Source organism: Macaca thibetana, chromosome 3, assembly GCF_024542745.1.
Source record: "Macaca thibetana thibetana isolate TM-01 chromosome 3, ASM2454274v1, whole genome shotgun sequence".
Classification (NCBI taxonomy): Eukaryota; Metazoa; Chordata; class Mammalia; order Primates; family Cercopithecidae; genus Macaca; species Macaca thibetana.
This window is the reverse complement of record NC_065580.1, coordinates 20,391,756-20,418,464: the sequence shown is the minus strand read 5'-3', so window position 1 is coordinate 20,418,464 and position 26,709 is coordinate 20,391,756. Positions and strand designations below refer to the sequence as shown.

The window sequence follows — 26,709 nt, the reverse complement described above, 5'->3', positions numbered from 1 at the left end:
TTAATAAGAGAAATCCTGTTAGATCATACTGACAAGTGCAAAATTACCTCTGGTTTATATTACATGTGAATTAACTCACTCTCCAAACTCTTTGTCGGTATGACTTTTTGTTATTTATTATATTTTTTAATGATTTTTATTTTTAATAGAGATGGGGGAGACTCCCTATGTTACCCAGGCTGGTCTTGAACTCCTGGGCTGAAGGGATCCTCCCGCCTGGGCCTCCTAAAGTGCTGGGATTACAGGCATGAGCCACCACACCCAGTCAGTTTGACTATTCCAAAGGGAGAAATTCTACATTCTGTAGACATATCTTTATATATAAGTTGATTCTGTGTTTGATCCTTTTTTTAATCTAAGGTTAGATAACCCACTGTCGTGCACATACACATATGCAACCTAATGTTAAGAAGCTTTTAGGAAATATCGTGTACTCTGTACTTGGATTGAATTACCTATAAGATTGTGAAAAGAACTTTTTTATTTTCATTATTTGTTTTTCAAGTTGAGATCAATTAATATTTCCTAATAGTTGCATTGTTAATCTTACCAGAGTCATTCCATTTTTAAAATAGTTTTGTATACTTTAAATGAGTAGGATACATATATTTTTTCATGTATGGATGGTTCATAGGAAACCTTATATCTAATCCCCATAGTTTTATTTGGTTTTTAGGATTATCCCACAACATAAACAACTTTCCTTGTATTAAGTTCTCACGAATTTAGTAATTCTAGTACTTTTTGTACTCTCTGAAAAATATTGGCCAAGTATTGCCAAAAGAATATTAAAACAAAAATGACCCTGTGTATTAACCACCCAGCCCGATTTCCCCCGCCCCCGAACCCACAGGAAGTAAAATTCTTTCTGCTTTTTCCTCTGCAGATCTCATACAGGTGAACCTTTTTCTACCAGCCTTTCTTACCTGAAATTCCTCTTATGAATTACAGAATAAACTAAAATGAGTGACTGTTTTCTCATTTCTCCCAAAGGTGCTTCATAACTAGTACCATTCTAGGTGCATAAGCAAGAAATTGATTAATTATATACAAACTGTGCCCTATGGCTGTAGGACTTAATTATCTTATAGAATCCTGGATGAACAAGAGTAGAACTATGTTAAAGAATTGAACTGGATTTTAAGCCCAAAGACATTGGTGGGAAATTTGGTATATGTAGGCATGAAGGAATTTTTGTGCCTAAAGCAGTAAACTCTTACTCATTAGGGATTTATAAGTATTTTTGCCTGGCAGTGGATAAGGAAAACAGTGTTATTTGTATTCCTGTTATATTAAAGCAAGAATCTTTAGGGTTCATCTTTTCTCCTACAAAACAAGAGTAATGTATTCAGTGAGGTCAGTGCTATAGATATATGGACTTCATCTATCTAGCACATACCCAGAGTGTCAGTTGCTAAAGTATCCCTTTCAGAGGGTCCACTAGATCCTATCTGTGTGAGGCTAGATTTTCTTCATATTTTTCAAGCAAAACTATACACCACAATAGATTGAATGCTGTTTAGGGAGACATTAAAGAGATTTGCAAGAAATGTAAAATTGTGATAGTCTTCTCACCAAGTTTATGTTTTTCATATGGCAACCTTGTCGTTTCTTTATAAATTAAGAATTTTTTTTTCAATTTTTAAGAGTGTGAATGACATGATACTCCTTTTGACTCTTGTTTCTGAAATACTGTCCTTAATATTTTACTAAAGTGAAACACTAAGATAGTGAAAATCTTTATTCAAGGTTGTTTATGGGGAAAATATCTGTTAGAACTTCTCAAATGTGGTATCTATGTTTTGTTATTTGATAATAATTAAGTTATTGAAACTTTCTTATAAATTTAAAAGTAGCTTTTAACTTGCAAAGTCAGAATGCCCTGAAATAATTTCTTTTCTTGTAAGATTGACTGTTCGAGTACTATTATGCTGGACAATATTGTGAGGAAAGATACTAATATAGATCATGGCCAGCCAAGACCACCCTCAAACAGAACGGTCCAGTCACCAAATTCATCAGTGCCATCTCCAGGCCTTGCAGGTAAAGTGGGCTTCTTTTGATTTTTGTGAAAGTTTTTCTAGTTTTCACTTAACTTGGAATAAAAAATTACCCCTCTTCCCTTTCTTTTTTGTTGAATGCTTAATCTGAGTTTTTCACTATGTAAAATTAGTATGCTTTCAAAGAAAACAAAGGTTAAATTTCTTTATCCTTTCTTTCGGGTCACAGTCTCACTCTGTTGCCCAGGCTAGAGTGCAGTGGTGCGATCATAGCTCACTGCAGACTTACTCCTGAGCTCTAGCAATCTCCCACTTCAGCCTCCTGAGTAGTTGGGACTGTAAGTGTGCTGCTCTACCAAGCGTGGCTAATGTTTGTTTTTTGGTAGAAACAGTCTTGAACTTCTGGCCTTATGTGATCCTTCTGCCTTAGCCTCCCAAAGCTTTGGGATTACAGGCATGAGCCATCATACCAGGCCTTCTTTACCTTTTCAATTTCAACAGAACTTCCCACCATTATAGTACTTCCAGGGGGAAATTGGTGTTATCTTCTCTCTTATTGATAAGTTGCGTGTGATGTGATCTTTAAGATGTAATTTGCCTAGGGTCAAAATGTATTAGTGACAATAAGTAGAAATATCGCTCTTTTGGTGATTTGTTTGGTGTTTAATTGTGTTTGTGAATCTTAACATACCTACTCATTTCCTCTGAGAGAAAAACTCTAATATTACTTCTGAGGACATAGGTACCTTAAACCAAAATATGAAAAGAGTCACTCACCAGTCACATGAACACAATTTAAATGGGGATGCCTATTTTAAACAAACTTTTGACAAAATATGGCAGAAAAACTGTTTATCATATGACAGGTTTATACAAATAAGGAACATATGTAGTATTGCCAAAGGACATGATGAAGCAGATAATTCCCTAAAGAGGAAATACATTTATCCAATATAGCAGATGAGACAAAAATGTCATTCTTACTAGTGGTCATAAGAAAAATCAAAACAAGATAGAATTTCTAAGTTACTGAATTAGCTAAGATTTAAATAATAAAAATAGTCATTGAGAATGTGAGAGGTACTCTCATACATAGGTGGAAGGGGTATGAGTTGGCAAAACATTCCTGGAAATCATCATAGCAATATTACTAAAGTTTACATTTATCTAATACTGTACTGTGGGCCAGACTGTGGGCAAAGTACCTTATATGTATTACCTAGTAGGATATTTGCTTCAAGGGGCTTGGGAAATGTATGTACCCTTGAACCCAGTAATTTCCATTTTAATACCCCAATTATAAGGAAATAATTAGGAATTGGATAGGCAGAACATATTTATTAATATTTATATTACTATTTATTAAAGCATTATTTGCAGTAGTTAAAATTTTTTTTTTTTTTTTTGAGACGGAGTCTCGCTCTGCCGCCCAGGCTGGAGTGCAGTGGCCGGATCTCAGCTCACTGCAGGCTCCGCCTCCCGGGTTCACGCAATTCTCCTGCCTCAGCCTCCCCAGTAGCTGGGACTGCAGGCGCCCGCCACCTCGCCCGGCTAGTTTTTTGTATTTTTTAGTAGAGACGGGGTTTCACCGTGTTAGCCAGGATGGTCTCGATCTCCTGACCTCGTGATCCACCCGTCTCGGCCTCCCAAAGTGCTGGGATTACAGGCTTGAGCCACCGCGCCCGGCCTGCAGTAGTTAAAATTTTAAAGCAGTGCCCAAATATAAGAGAATAAAAATAAATTAGAATGTACTTACTTGTAAACAGAATATTATTTAGCTATTCAAACAATGCTCATATAGAGTTTTTAATGGCATGCTCATGGAATACTGTTTAGTGAAAACAAGTATACAGAATCATATAAAAGATGTAAAAGTATGTTTAAAACTGGAAAGAGATATATCAACCTTAGCAGTGTTTATATATGGATGGAGAAGTTATGGGCTACTTAAATGTTATATCTTTTTATAGTTTTCAACTATTCTAAAATGAAGCATGTATTCTTATATTATCAGAAGATTATAAATAGTCATTGTTTTGATTGATTTTGAGGCAGGGTGTTACTCTGTTGCTCAGGGTGTAGCAATCATGGCTCACTGCAGCCTCAAATGCTTGTGCTCTAGCGATCCTCCTGCTTTAGCCTTCCCAGTAGTGGGGACTACAGGTAGGTGCCACCAAGCCTGGCTAATTTTGTGGTTGTTGTTGTTTTGTTTTGTTGTTGTTGTTAGAGATGGGTCTTTGTTGCCCAGGCCTTTTATTTTTAAATGAAATTCTCCAGAGTTTACAAACCAATGAAATGGATTTTTTTCCTCTCCATTTTATCAGCCATATCCTGTTGTTCATCAAACCTTTTAGAACTTGTCACTTCGAAATTGTTTTCTGCTTCCCAGTTGGATTGTATTCCTACTGTTACTGTTTAGTTTGGGCCTTCATCAGTTCAAATCAAAATTATTTACAGCAGTTTTCCTTCTTTTCTTGGCTGCTTTTAATTAGATCTTCCTTGTTACTGTCTACACTACCACCAGAGCATAGCTTCTTAATCTTTTTAGGGCAGTAGTCCAGAATCCCTCTTTTGCTTATTGCCTCAAGTCTGAACCCATTGATCTGACTTTGTGCCTTCCATTAGTTGGTCTCATTTTGTTTACTTGGTTTTCTTTTTTGAACTCCTTTTCTATCAGCCCATACCACCTTTCATTGTCTTCTGTAGCTTCCGCTGGCACTAGGGTCTCACTGAGATCTTACCCCTGTTACTGTAACACAGAAAGACTTGGCAATGTTTGGAGATGTTTTTGATTGTCATACCCCAAGCTGGGAAGTATAGAGAGATGCCACTGGTATCTAATAATTGGTGGAGACCAGGGATGTTGCTAAACATGCTAAAATGCAGAGACATTCCTCCACAACAAGGAGAATTATCTGGCCCAAAAGTCAATAGTGCAGAGGTTGAAAAACCCTGCCAGTGTAACAGGCTGTAACCGACTGCTGAAAATTCAGCAGCTACTTACTGTTTCATATAATTTAATCATGGTTCCCAGTTTCAATGTAGTGCTAAGTGAACACATTCAATAGGACTTCAATGCATAATTATTCATTCGTTTTATGAATGTATGATTTCCCCCTCCTCAGGACCTGTTACTATGACTAGTGTACACCCCCCAATACGTTCACCTAGTGCCTCCAGCGTTGGAAGCCGAGGAAGGTAAACTGACTAAACCATATTTTCTAGTACATAAAATCTCTAATTAGATTTCTCTTGCCAGTGTTCAACATGTTTTGATACTCAATATATTTTGAACAATTTCCTTTATCTTTAATTAAAATCTTAATAAATTAGTTAAGGGATTAACAAAAGTACAAATTTACCTTTGAAGATAGAAGAATATTTGTCTATATGTTGAAAATAAGAAATGTTTGATATTCATATAATAGCAAAGAAAACATAAAAATGAATAGGTATAACACAGTATACTATATAGAAACACAAACTTAGGGAAAAGATAAAATTTTATGCTAATTTGATCTCTAATGACTAAATATTGATTCTACTTTAAAATAAATGAATATACAGTTATTGAAATTCTATTTTAAGCAACTGCCCTCCTCTTCCCTGCATTATGCCTGAAAATTCCTCCTAGTGAACCCAGTTCTTACTTTCTTAATCATATGGAAGAATTGTCTGAAGGAGAAAAGTTTGCCTTTAATCCCATGAGAACATAGTAAATATCTGTAAAAGGTTTTTGTCCCACTACCTTCTTTAAATAGCATTGTTTAAATAAATGATTATTTCATTGTCTTCACCAAAGTATTACTTTGCTACTGACTGGAGAAGGAAATGAGAAAGTCTAAAATCAGATGCCAGTTCTAAGATACTAAATCTGGTTGCCTAATTGTAAAGCCTCAGGTTTTTAAAAGTTTAGGTTTATTGAAACATCTTTCCAGATATATAACTATTTAGATAGGTTAATATGTAAAACATTTTTATCATAAATGAAACTTGCATATAGCAGTTTCGTTAGGCATCATTAATTGCCGATGTAACATACTTACTGTTGTGAGGATACAGTATTATTTTAGAAAGTTGTTGTTATACTTTTTATGAGGTATTCAGCTTCACATTCTTAGATTGCTTTTTCTTCTCTCTCATACTTACAGCTCTGGCTCTTCCAGCAAACCAGCAGGAGCTGACTCTACACACAAAGTCCCAGTGGTCATGTTGGAGCCAATTCGAATAAAACAAGAAAACAGTGGACCACCAGAAAATTATGATTTCCCTGTTGTTATAGTGAAGCAAGAGTCAGATGAAGAATCTAGGCCTCAAAATGTAATTATGAATACTTGCAATATTATTCCTATGCATGGTGGGTAGGGTGAGAGAAACTCTTAAATAGCTCTTAGGAGTTTTTTCTTTAATGTTATATTTAAAGGGATTTAAAGACAATTTGAGGGAATCTCTCAGTAAATTAAACAAAAAGTCAAAGATGGAAAAACAGGAAAGTTTTAAAAAATCAGAGGCTCAAATATGGAGACTGGGCAGCTAAAAAGAGATATTCTCTAACCAGAGTTTTATACCCAGGCAAATTATCAGACATGAAGATTAAACATTTTTGTGCAAGTTCTCAAAATAATTCTTAAGTACTTATTCTCAGGAAGATATTTGATAATATGTATCATCAAAAATATAGTAAAACAAGAAAGAAGAAGATACAAGATTCCAAAAATGGAATCTGACACAGAAGAAAAAGGCAACCCACAGTACAGCAGCAGCAGCTTGTGCAGTAGTCTCTAGCAGGAAGACATAGGACTCCAAAGGGAGAAAAATGCTTCAACAGTATTGAGAATCTCCTGCTGGAGATTGTGAGAATCACATAGAAATAGGTACCTGAAAAAATAAGGTAATTACAGAGTCTTAGTAAAAACAAAAAGTTGTACAAAAAGAAATGTCATAGTACATTTTGTGGGTCTACAGTGAACAATATTTACATAATAATGATATAAAGAAACACCTGAGTACAAATGTAACGAAAAACTGTGACGCAATCAGGATATAACCTAAATATGTATGCATTTAACCAAAAATTGTGATTTTCAGAATACTTAACCAGTACAGACAAATACTAGTCAGCTGGAATAGATACTGGCAATAGTTACACCGGTACCTACCAACTAAAAAAAGCAATGCTTAATAAAAACTAAGTTAAAGGGATGAGGTGAATGGTGGTTTTGTGTGTGTCTGAATGGAAGGACAGGGTTGGAGAGTCAGGATGTAAAAACCTAATCTCCTGATCTTCACTAGCAAGGATTATAGATGTATTGCAATCTTTAACAGTCATTTTATTTAGAAATATGGAGGTAGATGGCAGAAGAAAAAGCTAGGTTTGAAAATAGTACTTCTAAGGAATGAGTGCTTTTAACTATATCTACGTTTATTACCTTGAAGTTTTTGAAAACATTTGAAGGAGACTGTTCTTGTTATAGATTTGAAATTTTTACCATCCTGGGCTTCAACAGAAAGTTTAGATTCATCTTACAATTTGTGTATCTTAGGTATAATTTGAATGAACAGCTCCAGTGAGGTGTATATATAGGTCATGTGACTGACTTCCACACTACCCAACCCATTCTCGAATTTCTGTAGCCATCCCCAGACTCAGATTTGTTTTCTCTATTTTGATATTTTTCAGTAGAGGTCCATGTCTTCTATACCAGTTAGCAGTAAACATATACTGTTCTCATGAAGATTCCTTTGAAGCAGCCAGGTGCTCACTAGAGAGTGGTCCTACAGCTCAGAATTGCATTAGTGATAAAATTTTTTTTTTTTTTTTTTTTTTTTTTTTTTTAAGACAGAGTCTCGCTCTGTCGCCCAGGCTGGAGTGCAGTGGCGCAATCTCGGCTCACTGCAAGCTCCGCCTCCCGGGTTCACGCCATTCTCCGGCCTCAGCCTCCCGAGTAGCTGGGACTACAGGCGCCCGCCACTGCGCCCGGCTAATTTTTTTTCTATTTTTAGTAGAGACGGGGTTTCACCATGGTCTCGATCTCCTGACCTTGTGATCCGCCCGCCTCGGCCTTCCAAAGTGCTGGCATTACAGGCGTGAGCCACCGCGCCCGGCCAGTGATAACATTTTTTAAACACCAGTTAAATATATATTTTTTCTACTACAGGCCAATTATCCAAGAAGCATACTCACCTCCCTGCTCTTAAATAGCAGTCAGAGCTCTACTTCTGAGGAGACTGTGCTAAGATCAGATGCCCCTGATAGTACAGGAGATCAACCTGGACTTCACCAGGAGAATTCCTCAAATGGAAAGTCTGAGTGGCTGGATCCTTCCCAGAAGTCACCCCTTCATGTTGGAGAGACAAGGAAAGAGGATGACCCCAATGAGGACTGGTGTGCAGTTTGTCAAAACGGAGGGGAACTCCTCTGCTGTGAAAAGTGCCCCAAAGTATTCCATCTTTCTTGTCACGTGCCTACATTGACAAATTTTCCAAGGTAAGATAGTACTTCCCTTCCCACATTCTTTTACTCTAAACTTTTGAAGATTACTTAAGTGAAATTCTACTTGGCACAAATGTATACTCCAAAATCCCAGTGAATAGTCTAGGTTTTCCATACCTTTCCGCTTATTCCTTGTGCTTCTTTCAAGAAATTAATCATTCAGCCTGAGCAACACAGGAAGACCCTGTCTCTACAAATTAAAAAATTATCCAGGTGTGGTAGTGCATGCCTATAGTCCCAGCCACTCAGGTGGCTAAGGTGGGAGGATTGGTTGAGCCTGAGAGGTCAAGGCTGCAGTAAGCTGTGATTGCACCACTGCACTCCAGACTGGGCAACAGAGCAAGACCCTCTCCCTAGTCATTATAAAAAGAAAATAAATAACAGGCCCTTTAAATTATCACAAGGTGTCACCATAAGGAACAATGTCCTTAGGCATAACAGCTACCAGTTTATTATGTCTTTTTTCCAGGCATCAAACTGTATCATTTACAAGTATTTCAAGTAAATTCTCAAACCCTATGGGGATGATGATCATCATCCTGACCAAGATGGTTAAGAGCCATTGGGTTGATCTCTCAGTTCTTGGAAGGCTATACTTTTGAAAATTTAATTTTATAAACTTAGAGTAACAAGAACAGTACAAAGAGCTTTTCTGATTTCTGAATCCTTTGGAGGAAAAAAATTCAATTATGCCCTAGATATGTGAGCCCTAGATTAATGTGTTAATTTGTCTAGGTGGTTTTTTTTGTTGTTGTTTTTTTCATATATGTATCTCACACCTTCTTAACTAGATTTTGATGTTAGGCCCTTGCATTATATTTCTGCTGTTTCCTCTCAGCATGGTACAGTATACCTAGTGGTATGTGGTAAATGCTGAGTGATAAAATTCATGCCAAATAAACAATTCTGTATCATAGATGTCATGGAGGAGGTGGGAAAGGGAAATAGTGAAGAGAGGAAATGATGCATTAGAAATTCAAAAGTACATTGTCCCCCTACAGTGGAGAGTGGATTTGTACTTTCTGCCGAGACTTATCTAAACCAGAAGTTGAATATGATTGTGATGCTCCCAGTCACAACTCAGAAAAAAAGAAAACTGAAGGCCTTGTTAAATTAACACCTATAGATAAAAGGGTAAGTCTTTGAGCATTTCCAACCTAGCATGTTAGACAATTTTTTGGTAAGATGCATTATTGTACTGTGGTGCCTTTCATCAGAGAGGTGTATATCCATCCAGATTTTATACTGATCCTTTTTATTTAGGAGTTTTTTTTTTTTTTTTTTTTACAAAGGTATAACTTTCTTTAAATTTAAAAAAAAGTCACAGAATTTTGTGTGTGTTTTATAGAAGCTTATTGTACCTGAACAAGATGGAGTATGTAGCCTAGACTTTTAAATTTAATCTACCTTAAGTAAATTTCTATTTTGTTTTATTTCTACCATAGATAAGTTTTTTCCTCAGAATTGCCACCAAGGAGCTGGGTTTTTTCTTTACTTTTCCTGGAAATAATTCTTTTTTTTTAACCGAATGAGACTAGACTTATGCATCAAAGCCAACTGATACATTTAACTGTAAATAACATTTACAGCTACCAAGTCAACACTTTGTTACCAAAAAAACGCCTTTGCTAAATTATTAAATAGAACAATCAATATGAAAGTTGTCATGCAAGAGGGGACGTGCCCATTCACTGCCAGTACTACTCAGTGGTTACTGGGATAAACCCATAAGCAGGGAAGTATGAATAGCAGAGCACATGGTTGGACCTTCTGCATGCAGAGAGGTGCCTTAGGTCTGTATGCACATTGAGAAGGTCCACCTCCAGTTCTCCTGAGAGACATATGTTCTTCCTTTATGGAGTATTATTAATTTATAATACACAGACTGGAGCAATAAGTGCAAATTTATTGTTAGAAAACTTCAAATGGGTTTCTAGTGATTGTCAGTTCATTCAATTACAGGGCCTGCTCCCAAATATCATATATACCCTAAATTGTCAAGTAGTACAGTTCAGTTAGATTGGGAAGGAGAACAAAACTCCAAGAATCAATAATTTTTTTGTATTTATCTGAGTTTAAATTTTTAGTCTGATACTTTGGAACCTCTGAGATTGTTATTTAAAATAAGCTGTGAATTCATTGTTTTATATTTTATCTGTTTTTATTTATTTTTGCTTAGAAGTGTGAACGCCTACTTTTATTTCTTTACTGCCACGAAATGAGCCTGGCTTTTCAAGACCCTGTTCCTCTAACTGTAAGTATTAATGTCATTTTGTGCATGTTTACACAGTGGAATGCTTTTCTGGAATTTTTATTTATGAGAATCTAGCTTATATACCATTTTCTAGTATTTTTTAATCTAAACCTTAAATCTTAATAATACATACTGAATGCTTTGATTCTATATAGGTACATTTTTAGTAAGTGGCCCAAAACTTGTGTTCATTTCTCAGGTATTCTTTCGTCTTTTCTCGTCTATTTTACTTAGTACTGGGGTGTTTGGGGTGATTTCTGTTAATTGTCTGTATCTCAGGAGTTTTAGGCATGTTTCCAAAGCTGTTGGAAAAAAACTTTGTTTGAAATAAAGACATCTCTCCCTGCTAAATTTTCCATACTTATTTTTATTTATAGGTCCAGACTTCAAGTAAATAAGTAGACTTTACCAATACATAAAAGTTGAGGTTCATATTGAAAGTTTGATGTGACTTTAATGCATAATTTTAGGGTGCTGGAAAGGGCCTGGTACCCCAAAAAAGTATTCTAATGTCTGAACCCAGGAGGCGGAGGTTGCAGTGAGCCGAGATCACGCCATTGTACTCCAGCCTGGGCAACAAGAGCAAAACTCTGTCTCCAAAAAAAAAAAAAAAAATTAATTTGTTCTACAGTTTGATAAATCTCAGATTAGTACAAAGTTAGAAGAGTATCAGCTTAGTAAATACATTCAGCTGATAAACAGCTTGTTTCTTAAGAACAGGTTTGGAGAACCTGATATAGGAAATAAATACTTCCAGGGAGAAGGCTCGTTTGTACCCAAAAGAGGCAGGGTATTGAATTGTGCTTTCTGTTATCCTGGCTTAGAGTTACGTTATTAATATCAACAGCACTGACAAAGTAGCCCCCTTTTTCTTAATAAATACCATCTCATTTAGTCTGTACAAAATGTTGTGAGCTTGGCAGGATTATTCCTATCTGGAATATGAAGAAACTGAGGTTAAGTAACTTACCCAGGACTGTGATACTGAGCAGCAGAGCTGGGGATTAAACCCAGATTCGAAGTCCTTCTTCCTCTTTACCACATGTTATATAAATACATGCAGCAAAAACATGTCAGATTCTACTAGAAATGATATTATTTCTAGTAATTGCTTTTTGTTTAATAATGAAAGAAAATCTAGATGATTTAAGAGAGAATATGTGAAGACAAGTTTTTTCATTAAAAATAATTGGGACTGGGTGCAGTCGCTCATGCCTGTAATCCCAGCACTTTGGGAGGCAGATTGCTTGAACCCAGGAGTTTGAGACCAGCCTGGGCAACATGGCAAAACCCCATCTCTATAAAAAAAAATACAAAAATTAGCCAGCTATGTTAGCACATGCCTGTAGCCCCAGCTACACGAGAAGCTGAGGTGAGAGGATCACTTAAGCCCAGGAGGCAAAGTGCAGTGAGCCGAGATTGTGTCACTGTACTCCAGCCTGGGTGACAGAGCAAGACCCTGTCTCAAAAACAATAATTGGTTAAACTTCTTGGAAAAAGTAACACAAACCTTTACCAGTATGTATGTGGAAGGCAGTGGGCACTTGTAAACACTGTTAAATGGGTTTCTTTACTAATGACAGATAGCACAGAGAAAAGCAATGAGAACATTCTGAATTTTAGAGCACATCTCATAGACTATATTTAGGACAAGGTAGAATTTAGCTATTTATATTATAACATCTCATTTTTTTTAAAGGTGCCTGATTATTACAAAATAATTAAAAATCCAATGGATTTGTCAACCATCAAGAAAAGACTACAAGAAGATTATTCCATGTACTCAAAACCTGAAGATTTTGTAGCTGATTTTAGATTGATCTTTCAAAACTGTGCTGAATTCAATGAGGTGAGGCTAGGGGAGGGGAGGGGCAGGAAGGAATAGCAGTGTGAAAATCATTTTATACTAAACACCGTGTCAACATAGGAGACCAAGATGTCTGAGTTAGAAAAAATTTCCAACTTTTCAGATCAGGGAATGCAGGAGAGAATTCAGATAACTATCCACATTTATATTCAAAGGTTTATTAGATGGTGATGGAAATGTAAATTACAGCTGATAACGGAAAGACTAAATTACAGCTGATAACGGAAAGACAAAATATTTTTCTCTGACCTAAAATTATTCTTTATGATTCCCACCTTTATTTCTTATTTTTATGTTGATCTTGAAATATTAAGGATATGGGCCAAATAGCTCTAATTTAAAAATTTCTCATCTGTCAGTTCATCTAAACATCTGTCAGACTTAGGACCTTTTGCTGCTAGGTGGTTTGTTCTCTGTTACTCATTGTAAGAGTACTACATTTAATTTGTTCTAAAAATACCTGGTTCATGATCCTATGGTTATGGAATCCTAACTGATATATCTTTGGCAATACAGTCCTACCATTACCACCTTCTTTTAGAATAATCCAGTCTTTTACTTTTTTCCACACTTATGAATCTTTTATTTTAGCTGGCCTTCTATACAGAGACTTTGTCTAGTCCTAGACTATTATTTATTTCAATGACTATGCATGAACATTTTTCAAAACAGCGCATTAATATATATAATCTCACAAGTCAAAAATGTGTCTTCTTTACTCATATTTTTATTTTTACTCAACAGCCTGATTCAGAAGTAGCCAATGCTGGTATAAAACTTGAAAATTATTTTGAAGAACTTCTAAAGAACCTCTATCCAGAAAAAAGGTTTCCCAAACCAGAATTCAGGAATGAATCTGAAGATAATAAATTTAGTGATGATTCAGATGATGACTTTGTACAGCCCCGGAAGAAACGCCTCAAAAGCATTGAAGAACGCCAGTTGCTTAAATAATATGCAGCACCACTAGCTTGTGCTGGTTTTTAGATTTTTTTTGTTTTCAAAAAAACCATTTGTCAGTAATTTAACATCACTACAAAGAAGAGTTTGTGACTACTCTGATCTCTGTTTTGGACGTTTACTAGACTTTGATTTCCTTAATAGCCCATTTCTGTTAACCTCTTATCACTAAGAAAGAAGGAGATGAATGGAAGAAAGAAAATGGAGAGAAGGAAAAAAGGATGGAAGAAAAAAGGATGGAAGAAAGAAGCATTGAAAACAAAGACATTCTTCCCCCTTCTTGGATTTTTAAACCACAATCTGGAGCGATAGCTGCTGTAGAAAGGAAATAGACTTTGTATGAACTCTTCAGTTGAAAAGTATACGTGGTTTGGATGTGTGCGTTAATTCAGTTTTAGAAATTAATACCACTACCCATGAATTATATGGCCTGACAATGTGAGTTAGGTGTACTGTACTAAAGAACAGTACTCCGCAAACATGAGTGGTAACAAGAGTTCCATCCCAGGAGGCCAAACGGTGCAACAGAAGGGTAGGTTAGATGCTATTAAGAAGGCACCTAATAGTACATCATGTAAGATGGCAACTGTATTAAAGAAAAATCCGGAAAACAAATTTTGTTTGATTTTTGTTTTTTGTTTTTATCTTGTCTGTAGAGGTGTTTGGTATAGGTTTTCAAGGCCACTTTTTATACATTTCTAGATCTAGATTTTCAGCTTCTTCCACTGAGGGAAGTATACACATTTGGTTTTGCTGTGTGTCTATGTGAGGTTTAACTGTACAGGTGATCCTTTTACAACAAGCCTCATTGTTTGCAGTATAGCTGTTAGTGGAACTATCCAAAATATAAATACAGCAGCGTGCACTGTATTTGATGTGAGGTTTCTTCATCTACTGGGCATTAAATATAAGTTCCTCTGAAAGGGACTCGTTTTTGTGGTTTTCATCTGTCTGTAATTTGGAATGAAAATGTGTTGTGGGATTTTGGGAGCAGGCAGTTGGGGGGAATTAATAGTGATTTTTTTTTCCTGAAGCATCTAATGTTTTTCTTTCGAGAGTCAGAACATCAAATTTAATCTTTGATCTGACTTCTGATTTTATTCTCCTGATAGAGATACAAAAGACCTATCTTCTGAGGACAAGCATATTCTTAATGTGCCAGACCTACCCGGTTCAACTGATCTAGATAGAAGAAAATTGCTGTGCCATACACTAATCCAGCATTTGACACAATACCTAAATGGTTTGCCGAAGTTAATCTTAATTTATAAAACATTAACTGGAGTAAATTTTTCTCCTTAGGATGATAGAATAAAAAGAGCTGACTTTAAAGAAGGCTATTATTTGCATTATATCACCTCCCATAAATTTAACATAGAAGACTTGGTTTTATCTACATGGCTTTACTTCTTAAAGTGGAAAATACCCTGTGGCTAATTCATTGGGTTTTCAGGTATTGCTAAAGATAAAATATAGGGAGAAAATAACTTGTTAGCAATAGCTTCCCGTTGTTTATATATAGGTCTTGTTCATAATATGTCAATTACGTATTGTTAAAAAGTCCTAATCGCTTTTCCAAATATGTGTTACATGGTAATGTTTGTCATTGTCGTTTTAAAGTTGCATTTGACATTTGTTCTCCAAAGAGTGTTTGAACAGATTTTGATAACAGTGCACACACCTTTTGTCTTTTTTTGCTCCAGCATTTTATTTTTAGCACAGCAGCTGTGGAGCTTTTGCTAATTATTTTATTGTTGGTATCTTAGAATACTGTTCGTCTGACAGTTTATTCTTCCATACTTGTCTCCCGAGTTAAAACAGTTAAATTATTTAACAACACAGTTAAATTATTTTGAGAATCATTACAAAAGGGAGTTAGAACTTGTCAGAGTAAAACTGTAATTTCCTAAATGTGACTAATGAACCCCCAACTGTCACTATTACATTCAGTGCCATATTTATCTTTCAAAACAGTATTTGTTTCACCCTAACCATCTTTGGCTGAATGAAAGGCAGTTGAGAACCATCTTTTCGTCATACATAATATATTAAAATATAATTATATTTAAAGTAAAGGTCTTGGGGCCGGGCACAGTGGCTCACGCTTGTAATCCCACCAGCACTTTGGGAGGCCAAGGTGGGCAGATCACAAAGTCAAGAGTTTGAGATCAGCCTGGCCAACATGGTGAAACCCCCGCTCTACAAAAAATACAAAAATTAGCCGGGGATGGTGGCATGCACCTGTAATCCAAACTACTCAGGAGGCTGAGACAGGAGAATCATTTGAACCCAGGAGGCAGAAGTTGCAGTGAGCCAAGATCTCACCATTGCACTCCAACCTAAGTGAGAGACTCAGTCTCAAAAACAAAAAGTAAAGGTCTTGGGTTTCTCTCTGTAAATAGCCCTTGTGTAATGGTCTTTAGATTAATATCCTTTGACTTTATTAATAAGTACCTGTGTGCCCAAGTGGATCTCAGTTAAGTCATCCTTAAATTCTATTCAAATAGAAATAAACTATAAAATGAGCCTAACTATAACCTACACTCATTTATCAAGCATTCCCCCAAAAGTTCAGTGCAATTCAGGTACCCTTGACCTAAACTTGTACACTCCAACGTACATCTTTGATAAACTCTGGAAGATTTCCCTCTGGATTTGGGATCAGGAGCCCAGTGGGCCCCATTGCTGAATGTTTACCACACCTTTGGCTAGGGCTTATGGATGAGCAGACTACGTGGAAGCTAGGATTTACTCAGTTCCACCTCACTGACAGCTTTTCTAGGGGCCAAGCAACTGACTTTCCTGCGTAAGGAAGCCCAAGTACTCAACCAGTGACATATATGGCCATTTGGCAAAAGTATAAATGGATGGATGTAGACCATATTGAATGCAGAATACGTTTTAGATCAGTATCTGGCATTGCAATCATTTTGCCTTTTGAATTAACATGCCCTGCTTGTCTTTTCTGAATGTAAGGGTAGGAAAGTAGAAGGTACTAAAAAGGAAATGTAGTTTTAGTTTCTTTTCTAAGCTAAAGAACTGGCTTTACTACTACTATATTTTACTACCACACAGTAGTATAGATGTAGTATAACTTGGTTAGGAATGCTTTCCCAAAGGTTACCTCCATAGTCAAAAGGGTGAGTATACAGCTGATTCTTCCATTCATGAAACTGCATTTCAATATCCTATGCTGCTACTGTGCTTAGACACTTAGTTACATTTGAGTTCCAAGGAGAGAGAGTGAGAACAGGAACTCCTCCTCTTGCTGAGCTCTGGTCCAAATTAATGTGAATGCCAAAAGTAAATTGCTGTATATGAATAAAAGGTTTTAGGTTTAAATTGAAGATATATTCATTTTAAGGTTTATATGTATTGGTTGTGAATGAGAGAAATTGAGTGATCTGATTGGCCATTAAAATTACGGTAAATAGGCCAGGTGCAGTGGCTCACGCCTGTAATCCTAGCAGTTTAGGAGACCGAGGTGGGTAGATCACCTGAGGTCAGGAGTTCAAGACCAGCCTGACCAACATGGTGAAACCCCATCTCTACTAAAAATACAAAAATCACCCAGGTGTGGTGGCACATACCTGTAATCCTAGCTGCTCAGGAGGCTGAGGCAGGAGAATCAGCTTGAACCCAGGAGGCAGAGGTTGCAGTGAGCTGAGATCACACCATTGAACTCCAGCATGGGCGTCAGAGCAAGACTGTCACAAAAAAAATTATGGGGAAAGGCCGCGCGGTGGCTCATGCCTGTAATCCCAGCACTTTGGGAGGCCGAGGCTGGTGGATCACCTGAAGTCAGGAGTTGAAGACCAGCCTGGCCAACATGGTGAAACCCCGCCTCAACGAATATACAAGAAAATTAGCTGGGCATGGTGGTGGGTGCCTGTAATCTCAGCTACTTTGGGAGGCTGAGGCAGGAGAATCACTTGAACCCAGGAGGTGGAGGTTGCCGTAAGCCGAGATCACACCATTGCACTCCAGCCTGGGCAACAAAAGCGAAACTCTGTCTCAAACAAAAAGAAAAGAAAAAGAAATTATGGTGACCACGTGTTCAACCATCTGATTTCTTACTGAAATTGAGCTCCTCCTTTTAAATAACCATTTATATATTTTTAAAAGTATTTTATAGCCCTATGTAAATTAATAGTTGATGTCTTTTTATAAATGTTTATTGCATATTCATCTTGAATGTGAATTTACTGTTGTAATTCACATACTGGTGTTATGTTTCTGAGTGAGAATAACGCTAGCCAATCAGATCACAGATTTTTCCCCATGAAGGTTTTACTTATTGAGAGGGACATCTGAGGTAGTAGTCTTCATTTTTAATTTTTGGGGGCAGATTGGTGCTTTGGTTTTAATAAAAATTAACTTTGATGGATTTTTACTGTCAATATTTTACCACAAGGATCTTTTAATGGAAAAATTACTGAATATTACTTCAGCAGAGTTCTAACTTCTTTGAGCCTCCGTTACTACTCCTGTTGTTCCCCTGGCTGTAACACTGATACATATAGGGGCAAGCTACTAGTCCATAAATAGCTGTAATAGGAAAACAGTTTTTTAAAATTCTAACACATGTATTTCACCGGCCTTAAAAGATTTTTTAAAAATTGACAGGAAGGAAAGCGGGTGGTAAATATCTTGGATTATTCTGCCTCATACCAGCCACTCCCAAACTAGAACCAAAGATGCCATGAAAACTTCTACTTGTCTGGAAGTTATTTGGGGAAGGAGGGAAAGACACAGAGTGGGGACTTTTGGGAGTCACTTAAAAAATTTAGCTATGTTAATTCCACTTGTAAAGTTTGAAAGGTTTTGATTCTCATAATTTCTGAGAATTACTATGTTTTAAATTTACTATTGGATATTTAACAGATCTTTCATGGGGCCAACCTATTTGCTTCCTTAATTTTCAAATTAAGTCCTAATTTGAGTCCTAAAAAAATCTTTCCTTGTTAGTTGCAAGTTAAACATTTAATAAAATTATTTTCCCATGTTTCCACATGTGGTATGGAATAAAGGCTGTTTTAACATTCCCTGCAAGATACTTGGGAATATGGATTCTTTGCCTATGTACTAATGCCTTTAACCCCAAGATAACTGAACCAGAAAATTCAGTCAGGAATCTTTCCATTGCAGATGACTGAATCCCAATTGCCATTGCTTTGAGGGAGAGAATAGAATATACGGATCAACCAGAGTTAAGCCCTCCTCACCTTTTAAATGAAAATGTACTGACCTAAGAAGTGGCATTTCTCCAAGGAAAAATCAGGGTGTTCTCTATTATTATTATTATTTTTTTAGGCAGGGTCTCCCTCTGTCATCCAGGCAGGAGTGCAGTGGGACCATCATGGCTCATTGCAGCCTCCATCTCCTGGGTTCTGGCGATCCTCCTGCCTCAGCCTCCCAAAGTGCTGGGATTACAGGCATGAGCCACCGCATTCAGCCCAGGGTGTTCTTAACAAGAAGCAAAAACAAACTAGGCCACCAAGTACCAGACTTTGACGGTGATGCTGGTTTATCTGACTGGTCCTTTTAGGGATTTACTAATGAGGTTGTATGTTAAGAAAACCCAAGGTACAAACAGTTCAAAATAAATATTTTGGCATTCATATTATAAAAGTTTTTGCAAAATTTCAGGCCAATATTCCTAATGAACAGAAGTGTGAAAATCCTCAGTAAAATACTGGCAAACCGAATCCAACAGTACATCAAAAAGCTTACCCACCACGATCAAGTCAGCGTCATCCCTGGGATGCAAGACTGGTTCAACATACGCAAATCAATAAACGTAATCCAGCATATAAACAGAACCAAAGACAAAAACCACATGATTATCTCAATAGATGCAGAAAAGGCCTTCAACAAAATTCACCAGCCCTTTATGATAAAAACTCTAGGTACTGATGAAACATTTCAAAATAAAAGCTATTTATGACAAACCCACAGCCAATATACTGAATGGGCAAAAACTGGAAGCATTCCCTTTGAAAATGCCCAAGAAAAGGATGCCCTCTCACCACTCCTATTCAACATAGTATTGGAAGTTCTGGCCAGGGCAACCAGGCAAGAGAAAGAAAGAAAGGGTATTCAATTAGGAAAAGAGTAAGTCAAGTTGTCTCTGTTTGCAGATGTCATGATTGTGTATTTAGAAAACCTCATCATCTCAACCCCAAATCTCCTTAAGCTGATAAGCAACTTTAGCAAAGTCTAAGGATACAAAATCAATCTACAAAAATTATAAGCATTTCTATACACCAATAACGACAAACAGCACCAAATCATGAGTGAACTCCCATTCACAATTGCTACAAAGAGAATAAAATACCTAGGAATACAACTTACAAGCCATTATAGACTGCTTTAAAGAGACTCTAGAAGGCTGAACAGCAATTAAGAGAAAAAACATAAATGCATAAACGCATAAACCTTAGTTGCTTTCTACAGCATACATAACCTTAAGAGTTTAGCGTGCACGGGTGTGATGTCTTGCATGCATGGAATGGTTTCAAAACAAATAGCATGTAAGTAGAGGCATACAACAGAGATTGCGGTTTCAGTTCCAGACCACTGCAATAAAGCAAATATCACAATAAAAATGGTCACAAATAGTTTGGTTTCCCAGTGCTTATAAAAGTTATGTTTATACTGTAGTCTATTAAGTGTGCAATAGCATTATATCTAAAAAATCTACATACCTTAATTTTCTTTCACCAAATAGCTTCTCACATATCTTAATTTTGAAATAATTCATTACGGAGAAGTGCAATCATCTAAGCCTTCAGCACGTCAATCTTTTGCTGATGGAGAGTCTAGCCTCAATATGGATGGCTGCTGACCGTTCAGAGTAGCAGTTGCTGAGGGCTGGGGTGGCTGTGGCAATTTCTTAATGAAGTTTGCTGCATCAGTGGACTCTTCCTTTTATGAAAGATTTCTCTGTAGCACATGATGCTGTTTGATAGTATTTGACCCACAGTAGAACATCTTTCAGAATTAGAGTCAATCTTCTCAAACTCTGCCACTGCTTTATCAACTAAGTTCATATAATATTCTAAATCCTTTGTTGTCATTTCCACAATGGTCACAGCATCTTCACCAGGAGTAGACTCTACCTCAAGAAACCACTTTCTTTGCTCATCCACAAGAAGCAAGTCCTCATCTGTTCAAGTTTGAGATTACAGCAATTCAGTCACATCTTCAGTCTCCACTTCTAGTTCTCTTGGTATTTCTGTCACATCTACAGTACCTTTCTTCACTGAAATCTTGAACCCCTAAAAGTCATTTGTGAAGGTTCAAATCAATGTATTTCTCACTCCTGAGTTATTCTGACTCTTCCCGTGAATCACAGATGTTCTTAATGGCATCTAGAATGGTGAATTGTTTCCGGAAGGTTTTCTGTTTACTTTGCCCAGATTCATCAGTGGAATCACTATCTGTGGCAGCTATAGCTTTATGAAATATATTTCTTAAATAATAAGACTTGAAAGTCAAATTTACTTCTTGATCTATGGTCTACAGACTGTGTGTTTTGTTAACAGACATTAAATTATCGAGATCTTAGGTGACTAGGTGCAATGTCAGTGAGCAGTAATGTTTTAGATGAAGTCCTTTTTTTGAACGATAGGTCTCAAAAAATGGGCTTAAAAATTCACCATGCCGTAAACAGATAATTCCATCATCTAAGCATTGTTCTATGTATAAAGTACAGGCAGAGTAGATTTAGCGTAATTCTTAAGGGCCCTTGAATTTTGAGGTCAATGAGCATTGGCTGCACCAGCTGCATTAGTCCCTAATAAGAGAGTCAGTCTATTCTTTGAAGCCAAGCATTAACGTGTAACTATAAAGTCCTAGTTGGCATCTTCTTCCAATAGAAGGCTATTTTATCGACACAAAAATCTGTTTAGTGTAACTACCATCAGTGATTTTAGCTAGATCTAAATAACTTGCTATAGTGTCTCCATTAGCACTTGCTGCTTCACCTTGCACTTGCCTTCACAGAGAGGTAGGGTCTTGCTCTATGTTAGGTTTTGGCTTAAGGGATTGTTGTGAATAGTTTCATCTATCCAGACCAAACTTTCTCCACGTTAGCAATAAGGCTGTTGTGCTTTCTTATCATTCATGCATTTTACTAAACCAGACCCTTCAAGAACTTTGTGCATGCACAACCTAGCTGTTTGGCAGAAGAGGCCTAGCTTTGAGCCTGTAGCTTTCAACATACCTTCCTCACTAAGCTTCATCATTTGTAGCTTTTGATTTAAAATCAGAAATGTGCGAGTCTTCCTTTCACTTGAACATTTACAGGCTATTGTAGGGTTATTTGGCCTAATTTCAATAGTACTGAGTCTCAGGGGATAAGAAGGCCTAAGGAAAAGGAGAGAGAAGGGGGAACATCCAGTAGGCAGAGCAGTAAGAACACACATGTATCAATTAAGTTTGCCTTCTTACATGAGTGTGGTTAGTGGCACTCTCAAAACAATTACAATAGTAACGTCAAAGATCACCAATCACCACAACAGATGACCAAAATAGGACAGAGACACAGTGAGTACATGCTGTTGGTAACAGTGCAATATATGGAAGCACAATAAAATAGGACAGGCCTGTAATTACATGATGGCGAAAAGCTTGCTGCGTTCTTTAATCTTTATCAAGAGAATCAAGGACTCCCCCTATAAAAAAATAAAATTAGAGACAGGGAATGTAAGGGGTAAAATTGGTTTATTCCCTGCTTCTTGGTGATTATGTGTAATACTCATTCTAATTTAAGCATTTTATGAATAAGCAATTTTCATCAAACTATGGAGGCTGTAAGTTACACAGGCGAATTTGAATTTGAATTTGATGGCTATTCTAGTTGTTTTGAAAATGATATCATCCCAGGTTCTTGCCTTAGCTACAAAATTTCAGTTCAAGTTTAGCTACAAACCTCATGGGAGAATATCAAATATAAGTTTAAAATTTAGTATTTATTCATATAAAGGTTTACAGACTTGATTTCAAGGAATAAAAGCCATCTTTCCCCCACCATCTCCCTTTCACACCCCTTTGAAAGCTTAAGTTATATTTTATAAAAGTACTTTATATATTGTCCCTCAAGGAAGAGATCAATACAGAGTTACCTACCCCATTCCCATATATGCCTTTAAAAAAAAAAAAATCACTTTACTAATTACCGAGTAGCATACAGAAGTAAAACCAAGTTTTAAAAAATGCACCAGTTCTGAAGATAGAATTCATTTTTCTCATCTGGTAGACAGCTTTGCAGGTCTTCATTTAATTTGCTGGAAGAAAGTTATTTAATAGATCAGTAACAGACTTTTAAAAAGTCTTGTCCATTCATACTCAGCTGATATTTTAGTAACAGAAGATTCTGTAATAAAAAATTATTAGGAGGGAAGATCCTAGCATTTACCTTAGTGTATCTGAAGATATAATGCTAACTTTTTTATTCTAATATAATGCAGACGTCATTTAGAAAAATTCATATTTTATATAGATTATATATACATTATACTATATACATGCATATATATACACGTGTGTGTGTATATACATATATAATTTTTTTTTTTAGAGACAGGGTTTCACCATGTTGGCCATGCTGGTCTCAAACTCCTGACCTCAGGTGATCCACCTGCCTCAGCCTCCCAAAGTGCTGGGATTACAGTTGTGAGCCACTGCACCTGACCAGTATTCTCTTTCTAGATAGCATTTTAGATTTTTAGTTTACCAGACTCCTCAAATCAGAGTTTCTTAGAGTAGTTGTAACACAGAATCAACACCACTTTAAAATTATTGACCAGGTTGGTTCATCCAAATTATTAGGATGTTGTCTGTGTGTGTTGTTGGAAGGAAGTTAAGATTTTTGACATGTTCTTATAAACATTTCTAGAAGCTGTATTGGTGTCAGTTAGGTGGTTTCATATGGTAACCACTCACAACACTGAAGTAAGGGGAGTGGGTGTGGCTGTGTATTTTAAGATTTTTCCCAAAGACATGTAGCCAGTTAGTGGCAGTCATCAAGGGATACATGCCCAGACAATTGTATGTATTGAACCTACTTGTTTGTTTAAAAGGTTATAAACAATCATGCAGAATCATTTCCCCATAGTGCTAAACCCAAGTCCCACTCAACAGAAGAGGAAAAGTCTTCTAGGTAGATATGACTTGAATAGGAGATTCTAGATGCTAAGTCAGGTTTCCACTTATATGTATCATTATTTGCAAAATTAAGTAACACTAAATTCCTATTTCCTTAGTGTTACGGTCTGGTTTAAATTGTAGCCTCACTACAATATTAGTGTGCTCCTTTATACAAGTTGCTCAACTTGTGTCTTAGTTTCCTCATTTGTATAAAGGATCTGATCATCCTTTTGCTTATAATTAAAAGGAAGCATATCGATCATCTAAGTCTCTGGCTTTAAGCACTCAGTGACTGGATCACCTTTCCAAGTAAGGAACCTAAACAAAGCCCTAAATTCACAATTACATAATAGATCACCTAATCTGATTAAAATGCAATATTACATTAAAAATAAACTAGCCTTAAAGATAGGCAAACTAGGCCGGGTGCGGTGACTCACACCTGTAATCCCAGCAATTTAGGAGGCCAAGGCAGGTGGATCTCTTGAGGTCAGGAGTTCGAGACCAGCCTGGCCAACATGGTGAAACCCCATCTCTACTAAAAATACAAAAATTAGCTAGGCGTGGTGGTGGGTGCCTGTAATCCCAGCTACTCGGGAGGCTGAGGCAGGAGAATCACTTGAACCCAGGAGGCGGAGGTCGTAGTGAGCTGAGGTCACACCACTGCACTCCAGCCTGGGCAACAGAATGAGACTCTGTCTCAAAAAAAAGCTTAGTTTGTTGTTTTTTTTTTTTTTTTTTTTTTTTTTGAGACAGAGTCTCATTCTGTCGCCCAGGCTGGAGAGCAGTGGCACGAACTTGGCTCACTGCAACCTCCGCCTCCCAGGTTCAAGAGATTCTCCTGCCTCAGCCTCCCAGTAGCTGGGACTACAGGCATGGCTAATTTTTGTATTTTTAGTAGAGACGGGGTTTCAGCATATTGGCCAGGCTGGTCTCGAACTCCTGACTTCAGGTAATCTGCCCACCTCAGCCTCCCAAAGTGCTGGGATTACAGCCGTAAGCCACTGCACCCGGCTGCCTTTTTAATACTCAATAGTGCCTTCCTTGTATCTACTCACAGAAACAAAACATATCAGTATCAAAACAAATATGAATGCATACAAGGTTTACAGTGAGTAGGACGTAGCAGAGAGGGCAAGTTACACTCAGCCACAGAAGCACCATGACTCTACAGCCTCAGGGAGAGGTGGCATCTCAGGGTCAACTAAACTATGTGACCAGTGGCCTAACCCAACCATTCTCCCCCTTCCCCATAAGCACCCACACACGCCCTTGTAAACCAGCTACAAGCTTTGTGTTGAAGACAGGAAGACATCAGACCCACCACCTGTACTTGGAGGTGACCATCCTTCACTGAATCCAACCATAAGGGCAGGGGTAGGAGAGGCCCTCTCTTCAACTTTGAGCCTGGAAGGATGCCTTATACTTTTGAGGTAGGGGTGTGTGTGTGTGTATATATATATATATTTTAATGTACTTTGCAAAATAGAGTGAGCAGTCCTGCTGTTAGTATTGGAAAGCGACTGGCACAACATTGGAGCTTTTGACTCAATTCTTCCCAGAGGGACCAGAGGTAAACGAAGCTGGACCAACACATGAAGACCATGTGACCCCAAGGACAACACAAATAGCTGTTGCAGCTCTGCCAGTCACTTTCAGCTCTGCAGTAAGGCTTATATTCAGATAGAAAAGTGGGAAGGGCAGCTGGGCGCGGTGGCTCACGCCTGTAATCCCAACACTTTGGGAGGCTGAGGCAGGTGGATCACGAGGTCAGGAGATCGAGACTATCCTGGCTAACATGGTGAAACCCCGTCTCTACCAAAAATACAAAAAATTAGCCGGACGTGGTGGCACGTGCGTGTAGTCTCAGCTACAAGGGAGGCTGAGGCAGGAGAATCGCTAGGAGGTGGATGTTGCAGTGAGCCAAGATCGTGCCACTGCACTCCAGCCTGGGAGACAGAGTGAGACTCTGTCTAAAAAAAAAAAAAAAAGAAAAAGAAAAAGAAAAGTGGGAAGGGTAGAATCCCGAGGCCTCTACAACTGTCACTAGGAAAAAAAAAAAAAAAAAAGTTCTTGTTATTCAAACCGCAACTTTACAGAAAGAAACTTGATATGAATTACCAGTTATCTTAACTACAGTGATGCCCATATACCAAGTTCATTTCCTCTGGGCAAAAGCGGTAGTCGAAAAGACTTCAGAGCTCCCTGCATCACTCACCTGGAGGGCCCGTCCTTTTGTTTCAATGGGGAGAGTAAATGCAGAAATGGCACATACAACACAGACAGACGAGAAGAGACACAGGGCCCCCAGTATTGAAGCACTCATAAGAACCTGCAAGTCACAAGAGAATTACTCACTTTATTATGCTCCAGTCACCTCTAAACTGTTCTTTATGTGAAAGGGAAACTACGGAGTCACTTCACTAACATGGTCCTTTACAGCCATTCTGCAGGTTGTACCCTTCCTGACAAATTGATTTATCTGAGCCACTCTGGTGTAGTCATTTTGTGTGATTAGGCCAAGAGCAGGGACCGGCATTAACACGCGTTGGCCAGGTAAGACCCCTCTTGGCACCCACCTGTCAGTCATCTCCAGAGCCAAGTTTTGATATCTGGAGAAGACGGGGGATCTGCCCGTTTTCCCACCCCCTTTCTCATACCAATTCAGCTTGCTTAACTTCTAACTCTCACTTCACGCTATATCCTCTCTCTGCCAAATATCCATTATCCCTTCAGTCCTGACAGCACGAAACAGGCAAACGTTTTTGTTTTTGGAAGAGATGTTATCTCAGGGTCTCTGAAAGGATTGCTAATGTGTCTTGTCTCTGGTTATGGAGTTGTGTGACAAGCCTTGTGTGACACCAGAACTCTTTGGTGTCAATTTTTCCACAGTAACTGGGTTTCTGTCCATCTGAACACACACTTTGGCCTGGATCTTTTCATGCAGATACTGGCTAATTCAGATACTCCATCTCATACTTCA

General features: G+C 37.6%; 2 protein-coding genes across 4 annotated transcripts in view; one reads left to right on the top strand and one right to left on the bottom strand.

Annotated features, from left to right (window-relative positions):
* Positions 1-14,189, top strand: part of TRIM24 (tripartite motif containing 24) — a 125,431-nt gene extending 111,242 nt beyond the window's left edge. For both annotated transcript variants that reach the window (XM_050785010.1, XM_050785009.1), the window contains exons 12-19: positions 1,908-2,043; positions 5,126-5,198; positions 6,152-6,320; positions 8,159-8,487; positions 9,495-9,627; positions 10,673-10,747; positions 12,447-12,596; positions 13,359-14,189. In XM_050785010.1, the coding sequence (XP_050640967.1) occupies positions 1,908-2,043; positions 5,126-5,198; positions 6,152-6,320; positions 8,159-8,487; positions 9,495-9,627; positions 10,673-10,747; positions 12,447-12,596; positions 13,359-13,568 (1,275 nt within the window). In that variant the 3' untranslated portion in view covers positions 13,569-14,189. The remainder of the gene's footprint in view (positions 1-1,907; positions 2,044-5,125; positions 5,199-6,151; positions 6,321-8,158; positions 8,488-9,494; positions 9,628-10,672; positions 10,748-12,446; positions 12,597-13,358) is intronic.
* An 8,341-nt stretch (positions 14,190-22,530) lies between these two features.
* SVOPL (SVOP like) overlaps positions 22,531-26,709 on the bottom strand; it is a 67,265-nt gene continuing 63,086 nt past the window's right edge. Inside the window, exons 12-13 of one of the 2 annotated variants that reach the window (XM_050785011.1) lie at positions 25,945-26,058; positions 22,531-22,864 (exon numbers count right to left, since the gene is read on the bottom strand). In XM_050785011.1, coding sequence (XP_050640968.1) covers positions 22,853-22,864; positions 25,945-26,058 — 126 coding nt within the window. In that variant the 3' untranslated portion in view covers positions 22,531-22,852. The remainder of the gene's footprint in view (positions 22,865-25,944; positions 26,059-26,709) is intronic. The other variant, XM_050785012.1, reaches the window with a different exon arrangement.